The 26,862-nt window shown below is 42.9% G+C and overlaps 1 protein-coding gene and 1 long non-coding RNA gene across 3 annotated transcripts in view; one reads left to right on the top strand and one right to left on the bottom strand.

Moving 5' to 3' along the window:
- The window catches only part of Nucb2 (nucleobindin 2), a 33,309-nt gene extending 10,016 nt beyond the window's left edge, over positions 1 to 23,293 (top strand). The window contains exons 3-14 of one of the 2 annotated variants that reach the window (XM_028884577.2): positions 9,941 to 10,084; positions 10,945 to 11,052; positions 12,580 to 12,706; positions 12,928 to 13,031; positions 14,854 to 15,039; positions 15,224 to 15,314; positions 16,054 to 16,112; positions 16,206 to 16,298; positions 18,860 to 18,949; positions 21,442 to 21,612; positions 22,645 to 22,726; positions 23,149 to 23,293. In XM_028884577.2, coding sequence (XP_028740410.1) covers positions 9,941 to 10,084; positions 10,945 to 11,052; positions 12,580 to 12,706; positions 12,928 to 13,031; positions 14,854 to 15,039; positions 15,224 to 15,314; positions 16,054 to 16,112; positions 16,206 to 16,298; positions 18,860 to 18,949; positions 21,442 to 21,612; positions 22,645 to 22,726; positions 23,149 to 23,156 — 1,263 coding nt within the window. In that variant the 3' untranslated portion in view covers positions 23,157 to 23,293. The remainder of the gene's footprint in view (positions 1 to 9,940; positions 10,085 to 10,944; positions 11,053 to 12,579; positions 12,707 to 12,927; positions 13,032 to 14,853; positions 15,040 to 15,223; positions 15,315 to 16,053; positions 16,113 to 16,205; positions 16,299 to 18,859; positions 18,950 to 21,441; positions 21,613 to 22,644; positions 22,727 to 23,148) is intronic. The other variant, XM_028884578.2, reaches the window with a different exon arrangement.
- On the bottom strand, positions 21,619 to 22,721 carry LOC119089149. The gene is made up of 3 exons (XR_005092995.1): positions 22,642 to 22,721; positions 22,463 to 22,547; positions 21,619 to 21,803 (listed from the first exon to the last, which is right to left on the bottom strand). It is a non-coding gene; the product is annotated as an uncharacterized LOC119089149 (long non-coding RNA).
- Positions 23,294 to 26,862: the final 3,569 nt, after the last annotated feature.

Raw genomic sequence — 26,862 nt, 5'->3', positions numbered from 1 at the left:
TTAAGAGCAATGGCTGTTCTTCCAGTGGACCTGGGTTCAAGTCCCACCACCCACATGGTGTCTGACAACCGGCTGTAACTCCAGTCCCAGGGGATCTGACACCCTCTTCTGGTCTCTGTGTGCACTACATACACACGGTGCATAGACACACATGCAGGCAAAACACCCACATATATAAAACTAAATAACAAATAAAATTTATCATTTTTTTTCATTAACAGAAAAATGACTGTTCTGTGTATTGTTTTTAAAGTAACTTTTCCCTCTAAATTGCTTATTGAATAACCTGCCTCTCTCAATGTATTAAAGGCTGTCATGTCGAGGAAGCATCTATCCTCCTTACCTTTGCTGTCTATTGTAATATCTGATGTGGGTACTTAACACAGAAGCATTTGTTCAAGAAAACACCCTTCAGCCTTAAAAAGAAGAGCAAAAGGGAGGATCAAAGGAGGGAAAAAAATAAAAGAAAAAATAGAGAGGAAGAAAAAAGATTCACAAAGGCAGGGACAGGGCTAAGAAGATGACTCAGTGGGTAAGAGGGCTTGGTGTACAAGCATGAGGATCTGAGTTCAAATCCCCGGAACTCAGGCAAAGAGCTGGGCATGATCCCTATGTACCTGTAAGCCCCAGCCCCTCCGCCCTGCATGTAAACACACACTATCATATAATATATCCCCCCCCCCCCTCTCTCTCTCACACACACACACACACAGTTTTTACTCCTTGACTACTTGAGTGATTTCACAGCTAAGACATCTGACTCTGTGTGTGAGTCACAGCCTTGCCTTGTTTTTTCTGGACTTGGAACTTGGGAGGCTTGTTTTGGATTACTGGATAGGGGAAGGCTCCGATTCCTCCAGGACACGTGCTTTTTATGTTGTCTTATCATGGGGCTGGGGGTGTACTCATTTGTCAAGTGCTTGCCTGGCATACACCAAGCCATGGGTTCAATTGCCAGCACCTTATTAACTGGATATGGAGGTGCACGCCTGTATTCCTAACACCTAGGAGATAGAGGCAGGAAGATCAGGAGATTAAGGTCACCCTTAACTGTATAATAAGTTCAAGGCAGGCTGAAAAAAAAAATCACATCATACTATGACATAATAGACTTGGTGGCTCCTGCCTGTGATCTCAGCATTGGGAAGGATAGGCTTTGAATGAGGCCAGCCTGGGCTGTACAGTGACTTGAATAGATTTCATGTTATTCTGCCCTTTGAGAGTTTATTGTCAGCCTGTAAAGTTTGGCTCCATCTGCTGGTCAGCGGTTGGCACACTGTATTGGAAGGAGAGGAATGATAAAGGAAAGATGGCCACTCCTACTGACCTGGTCAGGGAAGGAGACTAGGCTACCCCTCTCCTTCCTCGCTCTCCTGTGCAACATAGATACGTTTCCCAACTGATGGAAGTCTGTAAATGGATCTGTCACTTTTGACATTATGTTGGTGTTTAAAGAGATTTTTCTGTCATTTCTTTTCCACCTAATATATATGAACACTTTCCATTTCTTCTGTTACAGCAACAGTCGACATTTATTGAGTCTTTATTAAGGACTCAAGCAATGTTTAAGTTATTTTTTCTAATTAAATCTAGAATGAACATGAAAAGAATAGACTTTAATGGAGGGGACTATGTTAAAGTAGTTTTCTTTCTTTCTTTCTTTCTTTCTTTCTTTCTTTCTTTCTTTCTCTCTCTCTTTTTTGTTGTTGTTTTGTTTTTTTTCGAGATAGGGTTTCTTTGTGTCCTGGCTGTCCTGGAACTCACTCTGTAGGCTAGGCTGGCCTCAAAATCACAGAGATCCTCCTGCCTCTGCCTCGTGAGGGCTGGGATAAAAGGCGTGCGCCATCACTGCCTGGCTAGAATGGTTTTCATTGATCAAGAAGAAGCAAGCAAGAGGACTGTTGAGATGGCTCAGCAGGGAAAGGCCCTGCTGCTGGGCCTCATCACCTGAGTTCCATTCATCAAGCCAGGTGGTGGAAAGAGAACTGAGTTCTGCAGCTTATCTCTGATCTCCACATGAAATAGGAAACGAGAGGCAGTGAATATTAAAAGGCAAGGTAAATAGAAAGTCCTAAAGAATATGGTAGATTTCATACTTGGGATTCCTGTAATTCACTGATAGGGCACACAACTGTATGGCATGTAGAAAAAAAAACCAAAACACTGCCAATGGAAACTGAGGCAGCCATACATGCTGTATCATGCATAGTTCTGCTTACAGAAAGAACTTTTAAAGATACATTTAGACACATATCTTTTGTGCAGCATTTATAAAAAGACTTATTATTTTTATTTTATATGTTAGTGCTTAGCTTGCATGTCTGTGTATCACATGCATGCGATGCCCCAAGAGGCCAGAGAGGGTGTCAGATCCCCTGGGACTGGAGTTACAGACAGTTGTGAATCACTGTTTGGGTGCTGGGCATTGAACCTGGGTCCTCTGGAAAAGCAGCTGGTGCTCTTAACTGCTGCGCCATCTCTCCAGTAGTCCTGTGTTTTCTTGTCAGGCCCCATTGCCTGGGAGTTTCTTCTAATCCTGTAGCTGGAATTTCACAAGCTTTGGTGCTGGAGCGTTCCTGGTGTTACCATAAGCTGGCAGACAACTTTCAGCTCTTGTGTTCTTTCCTAAACTCTTTACATGGTTTGTTAACCGAAAGCACCGACAGCTGTCAGCTGTGGAGGAACACCACCCATCTGTGCTCTTTTCCAGGCTTCTTGTTCCTTAACTGCTCATTCACATGATAGCAGAATGCTTCTGGAGCTAAGCTAACACGCTCGGCAGGTTAAGCCAGGCTCTTCAGTGTTCAACTCAGATTTAGCCACTCTTCCTTCACTGTGTCGCTGCCACCCCCACAAGAGCACACTGTCACATCCTTGGGAAGCTGCCTTGTGGTTTCAAATGTAATGTATCAGCAGCTTTGACCAGCTCTTTTTCTGACAGTCCTCCAGTGGAGTGCTCTAAACACCCATTCATGCACTGGAGATGCAGTTTAGTTGGTAGAGTGCCTACTTGGATACAAGAAGCCCTGGGTTCATCGCAGCATGTGGGCCCACTGGATTCAGTTCTCGAAGAGAGTCTTGCACTGTGGACATCTTCACAGTCATTGCCGAAATATCTTGTATGGCCTGATGAAATGAGCATTCCAATAAACAAGTCCACAGGAGCCAAAGGCGGTGGGCGGGAAGTGGCTCAGTCTGCAGAGTGCCTGCCGAGTGTGCACAAAGCCTTGGGGTCAGTCCCCACCACTGTATAAGCTCAGCGTGTCAGTGTACATCCATAATCTCAGCACTCCAGGAGGTAGAGGCCGGAGGGTTAGAAGTTCAAAGCCATCCTTGGTTACCTAGGCCAGCTTATCTAAAAACAAACAAACAAACAAACAAACAAACATTTCAATAAATAAAAAACCTACTCTCACTATGTACACTAGTGCATATCTGTAATCTCAACATTTAGGATGCTGAGGTAGGAGGGTCATGATGAGTTTGATGCCAGCCTGAGCTACATAGCTCATAGACCTTGTTTCAAAAGAGCAAAAGCCCATTCTCTTGCACCAGTCTCTTTCTCACTTTTAGTGTTGTTATTTTGAGGCATGGGAGAGAGCATCAGAAGTTTGTCATTGGTTCCCATTGACTGAAATCAGCTCATCCGGTGATGCTGGGATCAAGTCCTGTGCCTGACACATGCTAGATAAGCACCCTGCCACTGATTGTATTCTCAGCCATTCTTTTCTTACGTTACACGTTTTTGCGAGAAGTTATGAAACATCTGCTCAGTGTTAGGAGGACATTGCTGACAGTTTGACATTTGCCTTAGTGATGGGCGCATTGGTCACATCAGCCCAGTACTTGGGAAAACACTTAGGACCTGTAGTTAGTTTCTGCTGTCCTCAACTGCTCTGTGGCTGCTCAGAGGGAGTTCCGTTGTGTCTCACAATGTAGAGTAACTCGGCTTTGTGTAGTAGCTTCCTGTCCAAAGTCTGGTAAAGCAGTTAGTGCCCATAAAGGAGAAGGTCAGGTTGTTCCTCTTATGGCAGTGTTAGCCTCACCCAGCTGCTTCACTTCCTCTGCTTACAGAAGAACACTTGAATGCCAAACTATAACCCTTTTTTTCCCTTGAAGGTCTGGAGATTGAGTATAGGGCTCTGTGCATGCCAGGCAAGCACTCCACCATGGAACTATGTCTGCGGCCCTTTGTTTATAGCCCAGGATGGCCTCAGACTCTGCAGTCTGCCTCAGCCTTCTGAGTGCTGTGGTTACAAGCATGTACCACTGAATAGACCAGCAAGACATAACAATAATGTGAAAAGTCTGAGGTTATGACAGTAAGAATAACTAATAAAGTTTATGACATTTGTGTTGTTGTTACCACCTGGCCAATCAGTTTTTTTTTCTCAATTAAATGAAAGACAATCCCTGATTTATAAGTTATTAGGATAAAGAATCATGTATCAAGTTGATTATGTGCAGACTCAGTAATCTGAGTAAATTTAAACAGGAAATATTTGTATTGGAAGGCAGATGGGGCTGAGAGATGGCTCGGTGGTTAAGAACACTTGTAGGGAAGGGTATAATAATAATAATAATAATAATAATAATAATAATAATAATAATAATAGTAATAATAATAAAAGAATGCTTGCTGCTCTTGCAGAGGACCCAGATTTGGTTCCCAGAACCCACACGGTAGCTCATAATTGCCTGTAACTCCAGTTCCGGGGAATCCAACCCCCCTCTCCTGAGCTCCTCAGGCACTGCATGGCTGTGGTGCATAGATACACATGCAGGCAAAAACACTCATATACAATAAAATAAATGAATCTAAAAGAAAATTTAAAAAGAAAAGAAGGCTGAGATTGTACTCGAATAATGGAAGGAGAGGACCGACTCCTAAAAGTTGTCCTGTGACCTTCACACGTTCACCGTGGCACGTGTATGCACACACACACACACACACACACACACACACACACACACGATAAATAAAAACACAAAAGGAAAGAAGGCAGCGGTTGTCAGTTATACAAGACAGTGGATGTGTATGTACACGCACTCACTTGTGTATTAGCACACTCGCAGGAACACAACTGGTTTAGCAGTGCTGGTTTCAGATGAAATTGGCCTCAGGTGAATTGAGACACAGTCACTCGAATAGTAAAGTTAAGACAAGCAAAGGGCTAGAAAATCTTGTGTGTGTGTTACCTCACGCTTAAATAAAAATGGACAGAATTATCAAGACAGTTATAAAGAAAGCAGATGATGTTTTTTTTTCTGATAGTGATAGAACAAAAAATGAAATTGCTAAGAATCTAAAATTTTTACAATGCAGAATTCTGAAGCATGGCTAGTACAGATGCCAAGCATGGGCTACAAATTGTATCTTTTTCTTCACATTAAAAACACTTAGCTTGAACTTTTTGCAGTATCCCTTTTTGTAAAATTGAAAGATGATTTTATAGCATGTAATTTACACCCCACCCCCATCTCATTGTGTAGTTCAGGCTGGTCTGGAGTTCACTATGTAGTCCAGGCTGGCCTCAAGCTCACAGTCTTTCTGCTTTAGCCTCCGGAAGCTGGGATGACAGCATGTGTCTTCCTGCCGTGCTACAGTCCATCCTGACTTAAAGTGTTCAGCTGACTGGTGTTTGGTCCACTCCGGTGTGGTCCAACTGTCCCCTCTATCTATCTGATTTAACACATTTCCCTCCCCTCTAAACAGCTCCTTTCCCCAGTGGCCTTTACTTCTGCTTTCCTCTCCGATGCCATCCGCCCTAAGCGGTGATCATCTATCCTCTAGGGATTTGTCTACTGGGGGCATTTTACGTGGATTGACTCAGACCGTTTGTCCTTGTTGCTCTTGATTGTGTTTATTATTGTACTTGATTTTTAAAACCACATATTTCTCCTTGAAATCTCAGTCTTTGAAATGGACTTTGGTTTTGAATGGCATATGATGATGAATTGTCTTAGCCATGTAAAACGAAAACTGAACCCAGAATGAATGAACACAGGCCCATCAGTGTCTCAGCCTGAGCATCGTTTCTGTCCACCCAAGGCAAGCCAGGAGTTAGGGCAGAGCCTCTGATTCCAGAGTATGGCATTTTCTTGGATTTACCGCTTTTTTCAGTTGTCTCTAGATATGAACTTCCTTTGGTAGTTGACCTGTGCTGTTCTTGCTGTTGGCTTTTGTGTGGCAGCACTGGTACCTAAGCCCCTTACTTTACCAGTATAATGGTAGGTTTGCTCAGTAAGCCCTATTCAAATAGAGGTTTAATTGAAAGGTTTTTATAAATTGTTTAACCTAGTAATTTTATACAATTGCTTTGAGCACAAGTAATTTTATAGGCATTTCTGATTAGGTGCCAGAAAAGACCTCTACTTTACCCACTAATTTGGCAGCAGGATTCAGAAACTTAAAGAATACTGGGGTTGAACTGGATGTGATGGTCCAGGCCTGTAAGAGGCAGGAGGACTAAGAGTTCAAGGTTATCCTCAGCTACACAGAAGTTTGAGATCAGCCTGAGCCATGTGACCCTCGTCTCAATAAAGAAAGAAGAGTGAGGCCTAGAGGAATCCAAGTTATAAAAGTCCAGTGACTGATTTGTGCTGACACAGCTGTGGCTGTGGCCAGTTTCAGCTAGCATTAGAGGGTGGATCTGAGGGCCAGTGCGGACATAGCTTAGTCGGTAGAGTGCTTGTTATGCAAGAATGAGGATTTGAGCTGACTCCCAGAACTTAGGTAAAAAGCCAGGTTTCGTGGCAAATGCTTGTACTCACAGCACAGGGAGCTCTGAAGACAAGTAGATCCCTAACCAGCCAGCTTAGTCTGCCTAGCAAGCTCCAGGCCCCAACGAGAAACCTTGTTTCAGAAAACAAGGTGGACAGCTTCTAAAGTCTCTGGCCACGTCGTGCACACAAGCATGGGTGTGTGCACCACCGCCCCATCAACAGACAAAAATGGAAACAAAGAATAGAGACCTAAACTTGATTCTGCCCTACTGTTAGGCATTTTCTATTACATTTGGATCAGCACACTACCACCTGCCCTAGTGCAGGGCTGAGATCCAGGGCCTTATGCGTAAGGCAGCAGCTCTATTGACCAGCTACGTCCCCAGCCCCTCAACGACCTTGGAGATAAGGATTCTAACGGTAGAGCAGATGAAGGCAGCGTGGTGAAGGGCAGTGGTTTATGTTGCTTCAGAATTCGCTACAGGACTTGATAAGAGAGATTGTGGGGTCCTTCCCAGGTCTCTGGTTTACGATACCAGCACAGGCCCTAGGAAGTTGCATTTCTACCAAGCAGTTACTCACAGGTAGCCTGCCACCTGCATGTTGGTCGCTTCGGGTCTGAGCCCTGCGCTGTGGCTTTCTGAGGACTGTATCTGTTTCCCACATGCCTTCTCCACGCTGTGCATGTTCTTAGCTTTGTTCTTGATCTGATCCCCAATGGAGGCCTCCATGTATATAAGTACGCAGTGTCAGATATTTATCATTTTTGATCCTTGCAGGAGACCCAGAGCTCTGAATCATTATGAAAATGGAATAAAATTCGAACTATAGTATTCAGAATGTTTGAAATCTTTTGCTCTTTTGTTTTAAGCCCTGACATCCTACTTGTGAGAGGTGAGCATAATAATCACTACACTACAGAAACCTCTCCAACATCCTACCTCATAGATACAGGAGTTTTTTAAATTGTCTTTTTGAAACACAGTCTCTTCTGTACAGCCCTGGTTGGCTGGAACTTGGCTGTGTAGACTAGACTGGCCATGAACTTGGTGCAATCCTCCTGCCTCTGCTTCTTGAGATCTATGATTACAGGGGTGTGCCACCTCACCTGGCCTACTTGGTATTTTATTGGCCTATTTATTTAAAAGCAGCTATTGGCTGTTTTTTGTGTGTTTATATGTTTCCAGACAAGGTTTCTCTGTGTAGCCCTGGCTGTCCTGGAACTCTCGCTATAGACCAGGATGGCCTGGAACTCACAGAGATCTACTTCTGCCTCCTGAGTGCTGGTCTTGAAGGCACACACCACCACTGCCTGGCTGTTTTTTGTTTGTTTTTGTTTTGTTTTTTAGAATCATTCGTTCATTCTCTGAGTGTGCCTATGTGTCACGGGATACCCGTGGGGCCAGAGGACAGCTTTCGGTGGTTAGTTCTCTCCTTCCATCAGTGTGAGTCCAGGGACCAAACTCAGTTTGTCAGCTTTGCTAGGAAATGTTTTTATTCTCTGGGCCATCTTGCCAGCCTGGCTGGTTTTCCCACTATTTTTTTAATTGTTACTGTTTGTTTTTAACGTTTGTATTTTTATATTTTATCTGTATATTTGCATGCACTGCTCACAGAGACCAGAAGAGGGCACCAAACTCCCGGAACTGGAGCTGCAGGTGAATGCTCTCAACTGCTGCCCGTCTCTGCAGCTCTTCGTTTCATTTATTTATTTTTTTAGGATTCACTTGTTTTTGATTTTACCTGTATGGGTGTTTTACCCTTGTGTGTGTTTGTGCACCACATGCATTCCTGGTGCCTGTGGAAGCCAGAAGGTTCTCTGGAACTGGAGTTACATACAGTTGTGAGCAACCTGATGTGGGTGCTAGGGTCTGAGCTCGGGTCCTGTGGAAGAGCAGCAAATGCTCCTAACCTCTTAACCAGCAGTCTCTGTAGCCTCCTGTATTGAGCAGTTTTGTAATTAACCTTTTTCCCCCTTCTGCTTTCTTACCCCCCCCCCCCCCTTTTCCCTCCTGAGACAGGGTTTCTTTATGTAGCCCTGCCTGAACTGGAACTCACTCTGTAGCCCAGACTAGCCTGGAATTCAGAGATCCACCTGCCTCCTTAAATGTGTGCGCTATCACCGCCCAGCTTGCTTTCTCCTTTTCCATTCAAATTTTTAGTTAGTGTACAAAATAAATAATGGGTTTAATTATGACATTTTCATAATACGCATTGTTGTGTTTTGTTCCTGTTTGCTCCCCACCGCCCCTTCCCACCAGTCTTTCTTCTCTCCCGATCCGCCGTTCTCCTCCCCCACAAATAGCTCCCTGTCTGGTTTTATGTCCCAGGTGTGTGAATACATTGTTTAAATGTAGATTCCTCACCTGACATTAAACAAGCAATGTCTTATTCCCCTACCCCTTCTGCTTTTACCCTCTCATGCCCCCCTCATTCCTGATTCCCACCCTAGTCTAAATGTTTACTCTCACTTGTTTATTTATTGATACAGAGTCTCTGCACCCAGAGTGGCCTAGAACTTAACTATGTAGCCCAGGTTGGCCTTGAACTCATGACAATCCTCCTGCCTCAGCCTCCCAAGTGCTGGGATATAAGAGTGAGCCACCATGTCTAACTTTCAAATCTTTTCTTATATAAGCAGTTTAGAAGTAAAAGTTTTGTTTTTTGTCTTTTAGTTTAGTTTTAGTTTAGAAATGAAAAACATTTCTCCCTCAATTTCCTTCCTGCCTCCTCCCCTCCCCTCCTTCCTTTTTTGCTTTTGAATAGCATCTTGCTGTGGTATCCTGGCTTGCCTGGAATTTAGCATGTATCTCAGGCTCCTCTCAGACCCACAGTGGTCTTCCCAGCCTAACCTCCCAAGTGCTGGGATTATAACTATGCACCACTACACCAGGCTGTTTGTTTTGTGGCAGGCTTTCACCAAGTGGCCCATGCTGGCCTGGAGCATATAATCCTCCTGCCTCAGCCACCAGAGTACTAGGATGATAGGCCCATGCCAATTCATCAAGCTTCCCCTGATTTTTCTTTGGAGATTAATTATAAGCATCAATTTTTAAAATTATACTTTATTTTCACCTCATTTCCTAGAGGGTTTTTTTTTTTTTAACCTCTTGGGAATGAATATATGATTGATGTGGCATGGCACTGGGAATATATGTCTACTGCCTTATAGTCTCTTTCCAGGACTTTGCAATAATGACCTTCTTCATTTCAGATGAGGTGGAAGATCATCCAGCTACAGTACTGTGTTCTCTTGGTTCCGTGCGTGCTCACTGTTCTGGAAGCTGTGCCTATAGATGTAGACAAGACCAAAGTACACAACGTTGAGCCCGTGGAAAGTGCAAAGATAGAGCCCCCAGTAAGTGTGTGGATGGATGAGAATACCTAAATGTAATCTACAGTATGAGGGTCGCTGCTAAATGACTCACATGGTGAAAGTCTGACCAGCTGTGGGACCGTGAATATTGTTAATGTTGACTGTGCATAGAACCCCACATTGAGCACCTGTTTCTGAAGCAGTAGTAAAAAGGGTACCAGCCCGGAACCAGGTGATGTATGTAACACTGACCATTGCTATTTAGTGTAATTGGTATGTGAGAAGAATTAATCAGGGCTGGAGAGGTGGCCCAGAGGTTAAGAACACTGGCTGTTCTTCTAGAGGACCTGAGTTCAATTCCCAGCACCCATATGGTGGCTCACAACCATCTGTAATGAGATCTGGCTCCCTCTTCTGGCCTGCAGGGATATATGCAAACAGAACACTGTTTACATAATAAATAAATAAATAAATCTTATATAAAAAAGAACTAATCACAGTACATTTTTAACGTAGCAATAATTATCCAAAAAGAGAAATACTGTTATTTTCAAAGGAGGGAGAGATGATCATGGGGAGAAACCATTCATGTTTTCCCCCAGAAATCCATTCACACCATTGTGTTATTGTTTTTCCGTGGTGGGAATGGAACCTGGAGCCTGTATTCTAGGCAAGCACTCTACCCCTTAGCTACATATCCAACCGTGAATCTTCACTTTCTAGATCACACAGAACATTTACACTTATTTTGTAATAAACCATGATTTCCTTGACCGTTGAGGCTGTCAGAGAACATTCTGTCTTGGGGCCATTTTGCTAGAAGTTGCATTTCAGGATGCAATTCTTTCTGTTCAGACCCAGGTAAACTTTCTGAGCTATGACGGCTTGTTTCTGACTCACAGGATACCGGACTTTATTACGATGAATACCTCAAGCAAGTGATTGACGTCCTGGAAACAGATCAACATTTCAGAGAAAAGCTCCAGAAAGCAGACATAGAGGAAATCAGGGTGAGTGGAGTTCAGCAATGGGCATGGCAGAAAAAAAAAAAAATCACACCGAGAAATGGATCGGGTGGCTGGATCTGTGCTGTTATATCACAGAGGTGTAGAAGACAGACCGTGGCCCATATGGAGCAGTGGGTAAAGGCAGGAAGTCATTCTTGCCAGCAGAGATTATGTCAGAGCTAAAGATGAAGAGGGAGGGGCTGGATGGTGTATGAGCCAACATGCAAGGGCTGTGACGCACGCCATGTATAGGAAGTACTCTGGAATTAGAAATGGAGGCCATGAGTAGCCAGAAAATGGTGTTGGAGTCATGGGCCGCATGGCAGGGAGCTGTGTGCAGCAAGTGCAGTGTCTTGGATCATGTTCTGAGGACAGCAGGAAGTTATTCAAAGCTGAAGAGCAGGTTAGGGCCTGATTCCTTGGTCAGTTCCAGAGGTAATGAGCTGTATCTTATGTTACTACAACAGGTGCAACTATTTGCCTCCATCCTAAGGATACTGTTATGTATAATGTCCTGGTCATATTGAAACTGTACAGCTGCACAGATTATATGCAACACTATTCCATTACGTGTAAAGGATTTATGCATCATGGGTTTCAATGTGTGTGCAGGTCCTGGAAAAAATCCTCTCCTCTAGGGGTTAAAGTGAGGAAGGGCTGTTGTAGATTTTAAGTGTTCATCAGTTGAGAAGATATTTGGGTTATTTCTGCTTATTTTGGTTAGTCTGGGTAATGCTGCTGTGAACAGTGATGCTTAAGTTACAGTGTTAATGTGTTTCAGCCTCTCAGTTATAGTCCTGGGGATGGAATTTCTGGGTCACATTCCCACTCTATTTTTAGCTTTTGAAAGAACTACTTTGAAGGAATAGTTTGTTTCTGTCTTCATGGCAAGGTCTCAGGTAATCTGAGCTCACTGTATAGCCAAAGCCTTTGGATTTTTGATCCTCCTGCCTGAGATTACAGGTGTGGCCCACCACACCTGGATCTTTTCAATGCAGTGCTGAGTTTCTTGCATGGTAGACAAGCACACTACTAACTGAGATACATTCCTCCACATTTTACGTTTTTTTTTTTTTGAGACAGGATTTCATGGAGACTGGGCTAGCCTTGAACTCTTGATCCTCATGCCCTCACCTTTCAAGTGCTGGGATTGTAGGAATGAATGATCATGCCCAGCTGAAATGAGACTTCTGAAAGGGATGCTTTTATAATGCCAAATTACTACTAATTTAAGATAATGCTATTTAAAAATACATGTTTTAAATGTGTGGGTGTTCTGCTTGTGTGTGTCTGTGCATCATGAGCATGCAGTGTCCACACACGTCAGATAGGGTGTTGGATCTGGAGTTACAGATGGTTGTGGGCTGCCATGGGGATGCTGAGAACCACACCTCGGTCCTCTGAAAGAGCAGCCTGTGCTCTTAACTGCTGAGCCATCTCTCCAGTTCCTTTAATGCTGTTTTTACTCTGTTATCATAGGTCTAAAATGGAATATACTAGATAAAACTAATTTGTTGATTTTGTTGACAGAATGGGAGGCTGAGCAAAGAGCTGGACTTTGTAAGTCACCATGTGAGGACAAAACTCGATGAACTGAAGAGGCAAGAAGTAGGAAGGCTGAGAATGCTTATCAAAGCTAAGCTGGATTCCCTTCAAGGTGGGTTCTAGGCAGATGGGAAGGCACTTCCAGGACTTGTTTGTTGAGACTTGGTTTATGTAAAGGGCCTATAGCATGCCTTTTATATGTGCATAGTATGTATGTATTCATGTATGTGCATGAGTACTGTGTGCACACTCATGTGCTTGTGTGTAGAGGTCAGAGGTTAATGTAAGGTGTCCTCTGAGACTGATATTTGCTGTTTTCTCATGCTTCTGCAGATACTGGCATGAATCACCACCTTCTCCTGAAGCAGTTCGAACATCTGAACCACCAGAATCCTGACACATTTGAATCCAGAGATTTGGATATGCTAATCAAAGCGGTGAGGGTATGCCCCCAAAGTGGGGTCTTGATGTTCCTTTGAGGTTCTGTGATTTGACGAAGTGGAAACATAACTTTCATAGGCTCTGGAGACCATGTATCTTCCAAGGAAGGTTGCTTAAGCTTTCTCACTACAGATACTATTACTAACATAGGTGCACATCGCTCATCCATGTCCCCAAATCCGGAATGCTGCAAAAACTGAACCAGGTTTGAACTAGCCAGTCACAATGGTATCTATAGTTTTTATTTAGATGTTATAATAAGGAAGTCCTTCCTATGAAGGTTCTATGGAAGAATCAACTTCCTTTGCCAGTTTATGGTGTTTCCTGGTATTTCTTGGCATGAGGCAGTGTGACTCAAGTCTCTCCATCTCCATTTGGCCTTCCTCCTTGGGCCCAAAATTTGGAAAATCTCTTAAAATTTTGTTACTAGTATATTTATTTTATATATAATATTTGTTACTCTGATATATTATCTTATTGTATTACTATATATATTGTATTACTATATATATTTGTGTGTGGTGCTAGGAGTTACACAACTCCAAATTTCATGGATGTTAGGGATTCATGCATGCTGGGAATCCTGATATGAGCTACTACATCTGGCTGCCCCCGGGGGGTTTAGATAAGAGTCTGTGGACTTATTGTATTAGTTATGAGAGGAATTGACAAACTTGATGTTTCAGTTGGGTAGTTATGAAATTTAGTGAAATAGCTGCTGACCACATTTCCTGTCACGTCCACGTTTGACCTAGTTCCTTCTTTTTGAAATCAGTTTGTATTTTGCCTGTTTTGAATAGTTCAGTGTTTGTTTGTTTGTTTGTTTTGCTCTCCCATTCCACATCTGTTAGAGAGCACAGTGTATTTTTTTTAGTTGTTTATTTATTTATTTATTTATTTATTTATTTTTCCTTTTATTTTATTTTACAATACCATTCAGTTCTACATATCAGCCACGGGTTCCCCTGTTCTCCCCCCTCCCACCCCCTCCCTTACCCCCAGCTCACCCCCCATTCTCACCTCCTCCAGGGCAAAGCCTCCCCCGAGGACTGAGATCAACCTGGTAGACTCAGTCCAGGGTGGTCCAGTCCCCTCCTCCCAGACTGAGCCAAGCGTCCCTGCATAAGCTCCAGGTTTCAAACAGCCAACTCATGCAATGAGCACAGGACCGTCCCGCTTCCTAGTTGCCTCCCATATTGATCAAGCCAATCAACTGTCTCACCTATTCAGAGGGCCTGATCCAGCTGGGGGCCCCTCAGCCTTTGGTTCATAGTTCATGTGTTTCCATTCGTTTGGCTATTTTTTTTCAATAATTGAGTAAAACCGAAATTTATTATAAAGCACAGTGTATTTTTAAGAGCTGTTTTATTGGGTTTTTTTTTGTTTGTTTGTTTTTTTGTTTTTGTATTTTTTTTTTTTTGGTTTTTCGAGACAGGGTTTTTCCGTGTAGTTTTGGTGCCTGTCCTGTATTTCGCTCTGTAGAACAGGCTGACCTTGAACTCACAGAGATCCACTTGGCTCTGCCTCCCGAGTGCTGGGATTAAAGACATGTGCCACCACTACCCGGCTGAGCTGTTTTATTGTTCTAGAGAAATAGTTCTTTGCTCAGTTGCAAGACGCTGCCTCAATGAATGAGGTGGGGCGCAATTAGGGAAGACTCCAAGACGCACTTCCACATACACCTGCACACAAATGCCCATGCACATGTGAGTGCACATGCACACTCTCAGGCACCCCACACACAGGCATGTGAGAGAAAGAAAAGAGAATGACCGTTTACACTTCTCTGGCAGCTGATTTGAATGGGTTGTGCTCTAGGCAACCGCAGATCTGGAGCAGTATGACCGGACTCGGCATGAAGAGTTTAAGAAGTATGAGATGATGAAGGAACACGAGCGCAGAGAGTATTTAAAAACACTGGATGAGGAAAAGAGAAAAGAAGAAGAATCTAAATTTGAAGAAATGAAGAGGAAGCATGAAAACCACCCCAAAGTCAATCATCCTGTAAGGACTGTGATTTGTGGAAACCGTATCTAGATGAAGCGAATTCCTTGTAGCAGAATTTTATCCTAAGTTTAGCATGTAAATCTTGAGTCTTATTTCTGAAAGAACAACTCAGACATATTTTTTGAGTCTCTATACATAGATTATATTTTGTTTTGAGCAATTTCTTAAAATTGGTTCACAGGGAAGCAAAGATCAACTAAAAGAGGTTTGGGAAGAGGCTGATGGATTGGACCCTAATGACTTTGACCCCAAGACATTTTTCAAATTACATGGTAACAGATTTGATACAAATATTGATATTTATATCTGCTGTTTGAAAAGTCTGTATTTGATTTACTCGTTATTGATGACTGTGATGGTTTGCTGCTGAGTTCTACCAATAGTCATATTTAGAGTTCTTCCTCCAGATGAAATTATTAATAGTCTTTTAGCTGACCTCAACAGAAGGTATTTTAGACCAGAGCCATGGCCTTTTGCTTGCTTTTGCTATTGAATCACTGTGTGACTCACTCCAAAGCTTTTCGTAAGCTGGAGGTAATTCTGTAGCTTGTTAGGTTAAATCTAACAAGCTTTACATAACAGAAATAAAATTTTGCTAAACTTATCTAGTGGTGACACCTGTAATCTCAGCACCTGGAAAACTGAGGCAGGAGGATTGCTGCATGTGGTAGCCTATCCTGGACTACATAGTGAACACCAAATCAGTCAGGGCTACATAGCAAGACCACGCTTAAATTTTGTTTTTTTAACTACTTTTATTCTTATAGATACTGCTCTATCTTTCTGGGAAGAAATAGATAATGTGTACTTTTCTAAAACATGATTATGAACTGTAAATATAGAATTGACCCTGGAGCTGATCGGAGGCTTTGTGAAAAGATGAAGCCCTGCCTGCAGCCTATTGTCACTGTACATCAGCACTACGTTGGCAAACTGTTGTAACTGTAGTTTGAGTATTTGTTTTCTGAAGGATTCAAATCTGCCTTTGCATTTGTAACTATTGAACCTTAGATGTCAACAGTGATGGATTCCTGGATGAACAAGAACTAGAAGCACTATTCACAAAAGAGGTAAACAATGGTTCCGTACTCAGGCCCATCTGCCTCATTCCCCTCGGGCACCTTGTCTTCTTTCATGTTGTTTTTCACACTTCCTTTTTTTAGTTGGCAAAAGTGTACGACCCCCAAAATGCAGAGGATGATATGATAGAAATGGAGGAAGAAAGGCTTCGCATGAGAGAGCATGTCATGAACGAGGTATGCTTTAAGGCGAGGGTCTGTGTCATCTCTATCATTATTCAAGTTCTTATGCTAATCCTTATAAGACGGAAGAATAAATATACAGCTGGTATTTTTTTAGATTTATTTATTTATTTTAAGATTTATTTATTATGTATATAGTGTCCTGCCTGCAAGCCAGAAGAGGGCACCAGAACCCATTATAGATGGCTGTGAGCCATGATGTGGTTGCTGGGAATTGAACTCAGGACCCCTGGAAGAGAGTCAGTGCCCTTAACCTCTGAGCCATCCCTCTAGCCCTAGACTTATTTATTTTTATGTGTGTGAATGTTTGCCTGTATGTACATATGTGCACATGTGTGTGCCTGGTACCCAAGAAGGCCGGAAAAAGATGCTTGATCTCTTGAAATTAGAGTTACAGACAGTTGTGAGAGGCCATGTGGGTGCTGGGAACTGAACCTGGGTCCTCTGCAAGAGCAGAATTTTAACTGCGGAGCCATCTCCCCAACCCCCATGATAGGTACTTAATTGGATTTTGTATTTGTAACCAGAATACTATACAATTTTTTTTTTTTTTTTTTTTTTTTTTTTTTTTTTTTTCGAGACAGGGTTTCTCTGTGTAGCTTTGCACCTTTCCTGGAACTTACTTGGTAGCCCAGGCTGGCCTCGAACTCACAGAGATCCGCCTGCCTCTGCCTCCCGAGTGCTGGGATTAAAGGCATTCGCCACCACCGCCCGGTTAGATTTCTTTAACAAAATAATCTGTAACCCCTTTAAAATATTTTACAAGATTATGATACTACTATATGTCAGCAATAAACATTTTAGGGCAGTAAAAAAGCAATGAGGTTTTATAGTTAACATTTTAAAAACCTACATAAGCTTTTATGGGTTGAAAAGCCCTAGTCAGAAACCCAATATGCTCCAAAATTCAACACTTTCTGATCACTGGCAAAGGTTCAAGGTGTAGGGAAGCCTATACCATGTATTTTTATGTTCATGCACCAAATCAATCATAAAATTGTATAAAGTTGCCTTCAGGCTATATGTATAAGTTGTATATATGAACCATAAATCAATTTTTTTTTGGATCCCAAACCCAAGAAACCTCATTATGTATGTACAAATATCTCAAAATTTTTTTTTTAATCTAAAATTTAAAACCACTTCTGGTCCTACACATTTTGGATAAGGGGTACTCAGCCCACACTAATATTTCCAAGTTCCGTTACTTTAGTAACTATGACAACAAATATCTACATCTTCTTTACCTTTCATAAGCTCCAAGGGTACGAGAAGGTGGGTTGGCTCAGCCAAGCTTGGGCCTACTGTGGTCTGCCTCTTTGATGTCCTTCATTCCCAGGCTGCAGGAGCGTTCTCTCACTGGATGATGTAAGGGACATAGAAACTCAAGACCCCTTCATGCAGTAATGTGTAAGACTCGCGCCCAGCCATGCCAAGCCCCATGTCTGCTCACATCCCACTGATTGAAGCAGGTCCACAGTGAGGAGAGGATGGGTACCTCTCACAGGCTGTTTCAGCAACACATGCTGAGCTGGAGGCAGGGATGTAGACCCTCATTATAGGACAGAGCTATAATTACAATAAAAACATAAACCATCACAGGCACCTAAAATTTTAATTTCTGTCTTTTAGAGCAGCTGATTATTTTATTGCTTTTACTTGTTCAGTGAGTTTGTCTTTCTCTCCTGACTTGGGTTTCCAGGAACAGAGTGACACGTGTTGCTAAGTAATGACAGATGTGAGTAGAAGGGCAGTTGCCTCAGCAGTGTTTGTTATAGTATGTGACCCTGCTGCATCCCATCCATGTGGCAGGCATGGTGTGGGAGGTTGAGAGTTATAATCTGCAGGTAGAGAGAATGAGACTCTGGGCTTGGCTTGAGCTTTTGAAACCTCAAAGCCCACCCCCCAGTGACAAACTTCCTCCAACAAGGCCACACCTCCTAATCCTTCTCAAATAGTGCTACTCCCTGATGACTCAGCTTTCAAATATATGAGCCTAAGGGAGGACATTCTTATTCGAACTGCCACACATGCCTCTATTCTCAGCACTTGATAGGCAGAGACAGAAGAACCACTGGAAGTTCAGGCCAAACTGATTTTCATAGCTAGGTCCATATTTACTGAGACCACATCTCGGAAAGTGTGCCTGTGAACAGCAGGAAATTGAGCCTCTTAACCTTACCTGCTTGTTCTTGGCCATGGCAGCTGCTCTGGAGTAGCAATTGTTCTTGTCTAAGCACTTGGGTCTAGCTGGATTAAGTTTATTGTGGTGAAGGCATTGACCATAAAAATATAACCAGCCAGATTACTGACTCAGTGTGTTGGTCTTGAGCATATCAGGTAGATGGATGCCTTGCATTTTCAAGTTTTAACTCTATAGAAGAGTGTTTCTTGATTCCATAAAATGGAGTGCATTTCTTCATTTCCCCTCTTGTTTCTGCTTATATGTTAACTTTATCCTAATTGGTGAATGTTTACAGGGAGGCATCTCTTGGCATATTTGTACCTAAAAAATAAGACTTCTTTATGTTGCTTTTATATTTTCCTTTAATCAGATTGATAGCAACAAAGACCGATTGGTGACTCTGGAAGAATTCTTGAGAGCTACAGAGAAGAAGGAGTTCTTGGAGCCAGACAGCTGGGAGGTAAGAGGACGAGCTTCAGAGGGCTCGTGGTTCTAGAGGCCTGCACCACTGTGTCCCGCCTTTCGCTGTCATTTCTCATCGTGTTTGTGTGTGTAATCTTACAGTATTTAGTGTCTTACATCATGTCACTATAAAGTAATAGGTTCTTGTCTCCTTGGAAAACTTTCTAGAAATTTATGATCACAGCATAAAGTTAGAAAAGTTTTTTTTTAAAAAAGGGTTTATTTATTTTTAGTGTGTGTGTGTGTGTGTGTGTGTGTGTGTGTGTGTGTGTGTGTGTGTGTGTAAGTGTGTGTAAGTGCCTGCATGTATATGTGTGCACCATGTGCATGCCTGGCGCCTGAGGAAGGGAAAGGGGGAGTCCAGTCACCTGGAACTGGAGTGACAGACCATTGTGAGCCACCGTGTAAGTGCTAGGAACCAAACCTCGGTCCTTTCCAAGAGCAGCCAGTGCTCCTAACATCTGAGTCACCTCTTCAGCCCTCAGATTAGAAATCTTTTTAAAAGTCTGCATTTGCTAAGTATAAAATAACATCACTGAAAATTTAAAACTTAAATCTATTTTAAGAAGAAATAAAGGACCCACTGAGCTGTGTCTACAGATCCGTTTTTGTTGCTGTTGTTAGAGGCAGTGTCTCATGTACCAGGGACAGCCTTCAACAACTGATCCTCCTGCCTCACCTCCTGTGTGTTGTGATTACAGGCATGCACCACTGTGCTTTTGTTTTCTAACACTGTGCCTCAGTCTAACACTTGAAGTAACCTTCCTGCCCCAGTCTCCTGAGTGCTGGGATTATAGGTATAAGCCCCTAGACCTGTCTTCCAATATTTTATTGCTATTATGAAAGAAGCAGGGGCCTGGGAAGATGGCTCAGGGGATAAGATGCTTGCTATGAAAATGTAAGGTCTGTAGTTCAAGTCCCCAGAATCCATGTAAAAAGTCAGATCCCTATTACTACAGGGAGTGGACAGAGATAGGAGAATTGCTGGGACTTGCTGTCTGCCAGACTAACTCCAAGTTCAGTGAAAGACTCTGTCTTACGGGAGTCAAAGTGGAAGAGATGGAGTAGGACATTGTGTCTTCTCTGGCCTGTGCGTTGCCCCTCCCCACACTATCCATGCTGTCTGTCTACCTATCTGTAGAAGAAGCTCAACCAGTGATGCAAATCAGTTAGCCAGGTACTTTCCAGAGACTGAGGCAGGAATGTTGCTCTTAAGTTCAAGGCCAGCCTGAGCTACAGAGTGAGTTCAGGACCAGCCTGGGCAAGTTAGTAAAACCTTGTCAAAATAGAAAGTGTAAAAAGTGTGGTGGTGGGAAAAAAGGGAAGCTGGGAGTATAGCTTAGTGGTAGAACACGGCAAGGTCATGTACAAGGTCATACCTAAGTTCTGTCCCCAGGAATGGAAATAAATATAAAGAAGTACATAACCTGGGTGTGGTCATGTATGCCTATAATCTCAGCACTTAGAAGGCGGAGGCAGGAGAGTCAGTGTTGAAGGTGTCATCGTCAGGTACATAGCAAGTTTGAAGGCTTCCTGGACTACACGAGAGTCTGTCTCCAAAAACCAGAAAAGAAACAGTTTTTAAAAAAGTATAAACAGGAGCTGGACAGATGACTCAGTGCTTAGGAACATTTGCTGCTCTTGCAGAGAACCTTGTCTGGGTTTCCAGCACATACAAGGTGACTCACAGCTTCTAGTTCCGGAGGATACGACAGCCTCTTCTGGCCTCTACAGGTACCAGGCATGCACACAGCACACATAAATATACTCAGTCACACACGTACAGACATATAAAATAAATATGTAAAATATAATAAATAAATTAGTTAAAAAGAAATCACTAATATAAACACATTTCTCCCTCCCTTCCCCCTCTCTCTTCCTTCTATCATTCCTTTCTGTTCGCTTACTCACTCACTCACTCACTCACTCACTCACTCTGTAGTCCAGGATATTCTGGAAGTCACCTCACTAATCTGGGCATGAATCCTTTTCATTTGTTTTGTATTTTGAGAGGATCTCATTTTATAGACTGGGCTGGACTGGAACTCACTATGTTGCTTGAGCTGACTTTGAATTAGAGGCCATTACAGGGATGAACCACCATACCTTGTTAATATATTTTTTCTTATTTTGCCAAAGAGTATATTATATATGCTCTTTTGTACAATGATGATTCTAGAATTGTAATTTTTTTGTGATTGATTTATTTTTATTTTATTTATGTTTGTGTTTTGTGTGCATGTCTGTGTGAGAGTATTGGCTCCCTTGGGGCTGGAGTTGTGAGGATGTTAAATCCCTTGGGGCTGGAGTTCCAGGCAGTTGTGAGCTGCCATGTAGATGCTGGGAAATGAACCTGGGTCCTCTGGAAGAGCAGCCCATGCTCCTAACTGCTGAGCCATCTCTCCAGCCCTGAAGATCCTAGAATTTTAAAGCTGAGCATGACACCCCTTTGTTCCTGGCACTATTATTTATTTCCCTTTCTTTTAGACATTGGGTCAGCAACAGTTATTCACCGAGGACGAACTGAAAGAATATGAAAACATTATTGCCGCACAAGAAAATGAACTTAAGAAGAGGGCAGATGAACTGCAGAAGCAGAAGGAAGAGTTGCAGCGCCAGCATGACCACCTGGAGGCTCAGAAGCAGGAGTATCAGCAGGTGACACTGAGGGGGTGTGACTTGCAGGGACTGTGGCGATGCAGGAGGCTCAGAAACCTGAGTATTAGCAGATGAGATGTGGCTTTCAAGGAATGACGGGGCCCCTTGAAGTGATGTCCATCCGTAGTTCCAGCTGCTCAGACAGGAGGTTTGCTTGAGCCCAGCCACCAAATTCTATCACAGAGTGAAATCTGTCTCAAATAAACGAAAATAAACAAACTCACAGTTAGGGGCTGGAGGTATAGCCCAGAGGTGGAGATGTTTTTAGCATGTGTGAGGTCCCGGCTTGGTCTCCAGTGTGACAACAGGAACCCCAAACCAGATGTTAGATGCTTTGCTGAAAGCCTGTGAATTTTTTTGTTTGTTTGTTTGTTTGATTGATTGTTTGTTTATTTCATTCTTTTGAGACAAGGTCTTGTATAGCCAGGGCTGGCCTGGAACTCTGATCCTCCTGCCTCTGCCTCCCTAGCACTGAGATTACAGGAGTCTATAGAACACCAAGCTAAGCTTGTGTTTTTATAATATGCCATTAAGCTGTCACATTTTAAATTTTAGTGTGTTTTAAAACTAGCTTTGTTGCTACTTCTGTTTTGGAATTGTGGAATCAATGAGAACATGTCACACCAACTGAGCTGTGAAGGTGACTTTTATCTCCTCCCAAGTGCTAGGATTGCAGGGGTGCACCACAAAGCCTGGCTAGTCACTATCAGAGGAATAACTGAATGTGTATGAAAATAAAGGCAATCTTCACACAGGCTGGAGGAAGAGCTGATGAGGACCCGCATGAAGACAGGGCTTTTATCTTAGTACCAATGACCAACAGCGGACTCTGCCTCAGAGCCCAGTTCACCTGCTGCTCTCTGCTCTGATTCTCAGTGTGACATCAGATAGTAGTCATCCTTCCTCAGTGTCCAAGAGTATGATAGGATAATCTTCTAGGGGAAAAAAAATTCAGTTTATTATGCTTAACCAAAGATGGACAATATGACCGAAACAATCAGCAGTACTTTCATATTTTTTCTCACTCACCAGGCTGTACAGCAGCTGGAACAGAAGAAATTTCAACAAGGGATCGCTCCATCAGGGCCAGCAGGAGAGCTGAAGTTTGAGCCACGTATGTAATTTTCCTTTGTTTGTTTAGGGTAATAAACCATTATAAATCGATAACTATTTTTCATTTCAAATACAGTCTATCTTCAGATGATTAAAATTCACATTGTATTCTCTATATTTGAAGAAATAGAGAAATCTGCATTAAAGAAACTTTGAAAAGTTCTCCAAAATTTTCATGTGTGGACATTTTTCAAATGCCACATAATTAGATGACCATCGTTATGGTGCAGTAATTTATTTCAAAATTATTTGTAATTCTTTATGACCATTTATATTGATCTTGCCAGAGAGCATGTTTTATAATTTGTAATCTATGATAAGCTAACCATACTTTCAAAAAGTAAAATAATGTATCTTTAAATAAAAGAACATTCAGAATAAAGGAAGATATGTTTAAAATGTGAGCATGCTTCTTTTGAACAGACACGTAAAGTCCCGACGTCTGCAAGAACTCTGAAGAAAACTGTTCACTCAACATCTGTTTCATCTTTCAACATCCCCTCTTTTATCTTCACTCAATAAATACTTTAAAGCACATTTGGAATAAAGGGAGAGACCTTTAAAGTGAGAACACAATTTTTTATTTTTTCACGCAGGTATTTAAGGATTGAAATTTACCAGAACCAGGACAGAAACAGACTCAGCCACTCACCACATTGTTCTTCATTCGTGTTAGTGCTCAGGGGCCGCATCCCATAGTTTCATGACACCTTCGTTAGCTGGGTGAGAGAGCTCTGCCTGTGGCTTGAGGATAACCTGGTGTCACTCTGAGGATAGTTTTCTTTCATAGGTGCTGTCTTCCTCTCTCAGCAAACCCCTCTTTGATATTCATGGTTATTCTGAAAAAGCCACCCCCCCCAACCCCCGTGTTTCTGGTGATTTTGACCTATTTTATCACCCCACCCTCAAGAAGGCTTCAGTTGAGTGGCATCTGCTCCCACATCAGAGTTGCTTTATTCATGTGCTTGCCTTCTGTCCCTCCCTGGGATAGAAAACATTGATTTCATGTTTTTAAATCATTGACTGTGATTTAAACTAGACAGGAAGTCTCCCTCTTTCTCTAAGGAAATCTAGAAGGAGTAGTGTGGAAGTCTCCACTCTGCTATCCTTAGTGCATGGTTTTAGCCTCAGATCACTTCACGCTCTGTCTGTCATGGCAGTGGGGACAGACAGGAAAAAGGACTTGATGAATTTTCCAGAAGAACTTGGCAGCGCTTGAACTTACATCTCCCGTATTTTCACTGTGCTCAAATGTTCAGGGACATACCTGAATGGACTTTAGGAAGGATATCCTACTTGGCTGGCAGCCTTACTCTGTGTCATACCTACTGCAGGTCACATGATGCTCCTCATTGCCCTGCAGGCTGAATAACCCACAAGGGGAAGTGACTAGCCTCCACTTAGGATTCTCTTATAAAGGCAAAGGGAATGTTTGGAGGACACGTTTGGTCTTAAATCAGTCCTTGTCATCATCTACATTTCTGTCTGCACTCTCTTCAAACAGAAGACACTTACCTCTCCAGCTCCAAGGAGAAATTCACCAGTCATCACTACACATTAGCCCCAAGACCATGATTTTGCTCTGTTGTCGTCTCAGTCCAGATTAGGCCATGGCCCCTTGTGTTTTCTACCCCAAGAACACAACATACAGGATGCCTGGGCACCGGGGGACTGCAGCAAGTTTAGAGGAAGGATGACTCATGGGCTGGGAGGTAGCTCAGTGGGACAGCATTTTCCCGCCACAAGCAAGGCCATCACCAACCCCCAGAACCGCAAGCAAATTAAAAAAGCAGAAGAAAAGAAAGACTCAGGAATGGGATAGCTGACCCTTAGCACTTAAAAGGTACTGTTTGGATGTAATGCATGAATATCTGCTTGCTTGCTCATCGGGCAATCCCTGATTGACAATTTCGAGAGTAGCTCCCTTGTCTCAGTGTCCTCAGAGGCCTTGAGTTCTGTCCTATAGGAGATTTTTATGGTTACGAATGTCCAGGGATATATCTGAATGGACTTTATGAAGGATGTCCTCCTCGGCTGGCAGTCAGCCTATGTCCTGTTGCTCCAGGCTTCAGGCTCAAGGCTTGCTTTAGGCAACAGCTGTGGGCATTGCCAGGTTGGATCATGCTTTGCTTTGTTTTGTTTTTTTGCCAAATAGTTTTGAAAATCTTAGCAGGTATCTTGGATTTCTTTCTCTTCTTTTTAATAATTTTGATGAGCAACTAGTCAGAGGTACAACTTTTGTTTATTATTATTATTATTGTTGTTGTTGTTATTGTTATTATTTTGAGACAAACTCTAAGGCTGGCTGGGAACTCACTGTAGAGGCCAGGTTCACCTTGGACTTATGGCAGTCCTCCTGCCTCAGTTTCCAAGGGCTGGGATTGCAGGTGTAAGCCTGGACGTTTGGCTAAAGGTATGGTTCCAGCATGGTTTAAATACAGGTTTGTTTTGTTTCTCCTGGATTTCTGATGGTGTGGATTGAATGAAGAGCTGTCTGCATGTTAGGCAGGCGCTCTATCACTGAGTGACATCCTCTGCAGACAGTTTTGAAGTAAGAATCTCATCATTTGTCTGCTGGCCTCCTGTGCTCTCTTCTTCCCTGGGGTCTTAGCCTAAGGTACCTCCTGGAGGCTCTTTTGGATTATAGGTTTGGATGGGATGACAACAGCCCTCACTGGGTCTGTTCCCAAGGATAATTATTATCACTAGAAAGAAAATTCTTTTTTTTAAGATTTAATTATTTTTCTTTTATGGATATGGATGCTTTGCTTGAATATTTGTCTGTGCATCATGTGTGAGTCTGGTGCCCAGGGAGGCTGGAAAAGAGCATTAGGTCCCCTGGGACTGGAGTGAAAGATGGTTGTGAGCCACTATGTGTTGCTCAGAATTAAGCCTGGATCCTTGCAAAGGTCACTAAGTGCTCTTAACTGCTGAGCCACCTCTCCAAGGCAGAAAATTCTTAAGGGAGAGTCCTTGGAAAGGCTGAGGAAGCTTCAGTTCCCAGAGCCTTTGCTTACTCCCAGTTGAGTTGGGAGGGCAACCGTATTTGATTTTTGGAGTACTTTGGGGCTCTGGATTCGGGCATTTCTCAGTCTGTACCATTGTTAGCTTTTGTAACTCAGCCCGAGTCACATTTACATGGTGACTTTGCTGAATCCTTTCTCCTCAACCAAACCAACCCTTCCTCTTTTTGTGGTGGTGAGACTTAAACCTACACATGGCCTTGTGCCCATTGAACATGTGCCCTTGGTGGGTGTCATAGTGAATACTGTCATCCTAGCATTAGGAAGCTGAAATAGTGGGGGTGGGGGTACGTGCCATAGTTTGAGCTACATGACAGACCTTGTCTCAAAACATAGGTGAGGAGATCTTCTCTAAGAAGATTCTTCTCATTCTTTAGACAGAGGAGGATTCGAGAGTATAGATAGCTCACAGAATCTTTGGGAGGCTTTCAGATTTTTCCTGAAGGAACAGATCTAGGCCCTAGCATGGAGTTCAGCATGTAGGAAGCCCAAAACTGCATAAACTGGGTACTGTGGCACATGGATCTAATCCCAGCTCTTCAGAAGTTCAAGGTCATCCTCCGGAGTGTAGGGAGTTCGAGGGCAGCAACATGAGACCCTGTCTCAAAAGGAAGAGATAAAGAAACAGCTTCAAGATGCCTTATCACAAGAGCAGGCTGCCCATGAACTTTAGGGATAACAACAACCAGGAAGCTGCCTGCTGTGTCAGGAAACCCAGACACTTGCCAGCTCTAGAACCTCACCAGCCTGCCAGGTGCTGTGGCCACAAAGGTGAAGGATTCACTTCCTGTTTCCATGCCCACATCACTCCAGTCAAAGTCTGAGGTGAGTATGCCTGATTAACTAACTAAAATATTAATATCCAGAGCCCTTACAGTACTGGAGGTTGGGAATGGCAGTGTTTACCTTCTTACCACTCTAGTATAAGAATGTGTATTAAATGACAGTGTTTAACCTTCCTACCCCCTTGTAGGAATTCATATCATTGAGCTACCCAGCCACTCTAGCACTTTAGAATTTTACAAGTTCCCCTGGTTGTGGTTTTTGTTTTGTTTGTTTTTGAGAGACAGGACCTCACTGGGTAGCCCTGACAGGCCTGGAACTTGCTATGTAG

The sequence above is a fragment of the Peromyscus leucopus genome, chromosome 1, assembly GCF_004664715.2.
Source record: "Peromyscus leucopus breed LL Stock chromosome 1, UCI_PerLeu_2.1, whole genome shotgun sequence".
NCBI classification, from domain to species: Eukaryota; Metazoa; Chordata; class Mammalia; order Rodentia; family Cricetidae; genus Peromyscus; species Peromyscus leucopus.
This window is presented reverse-complemented; position numbering and strand designations above follow the sequence as displayed.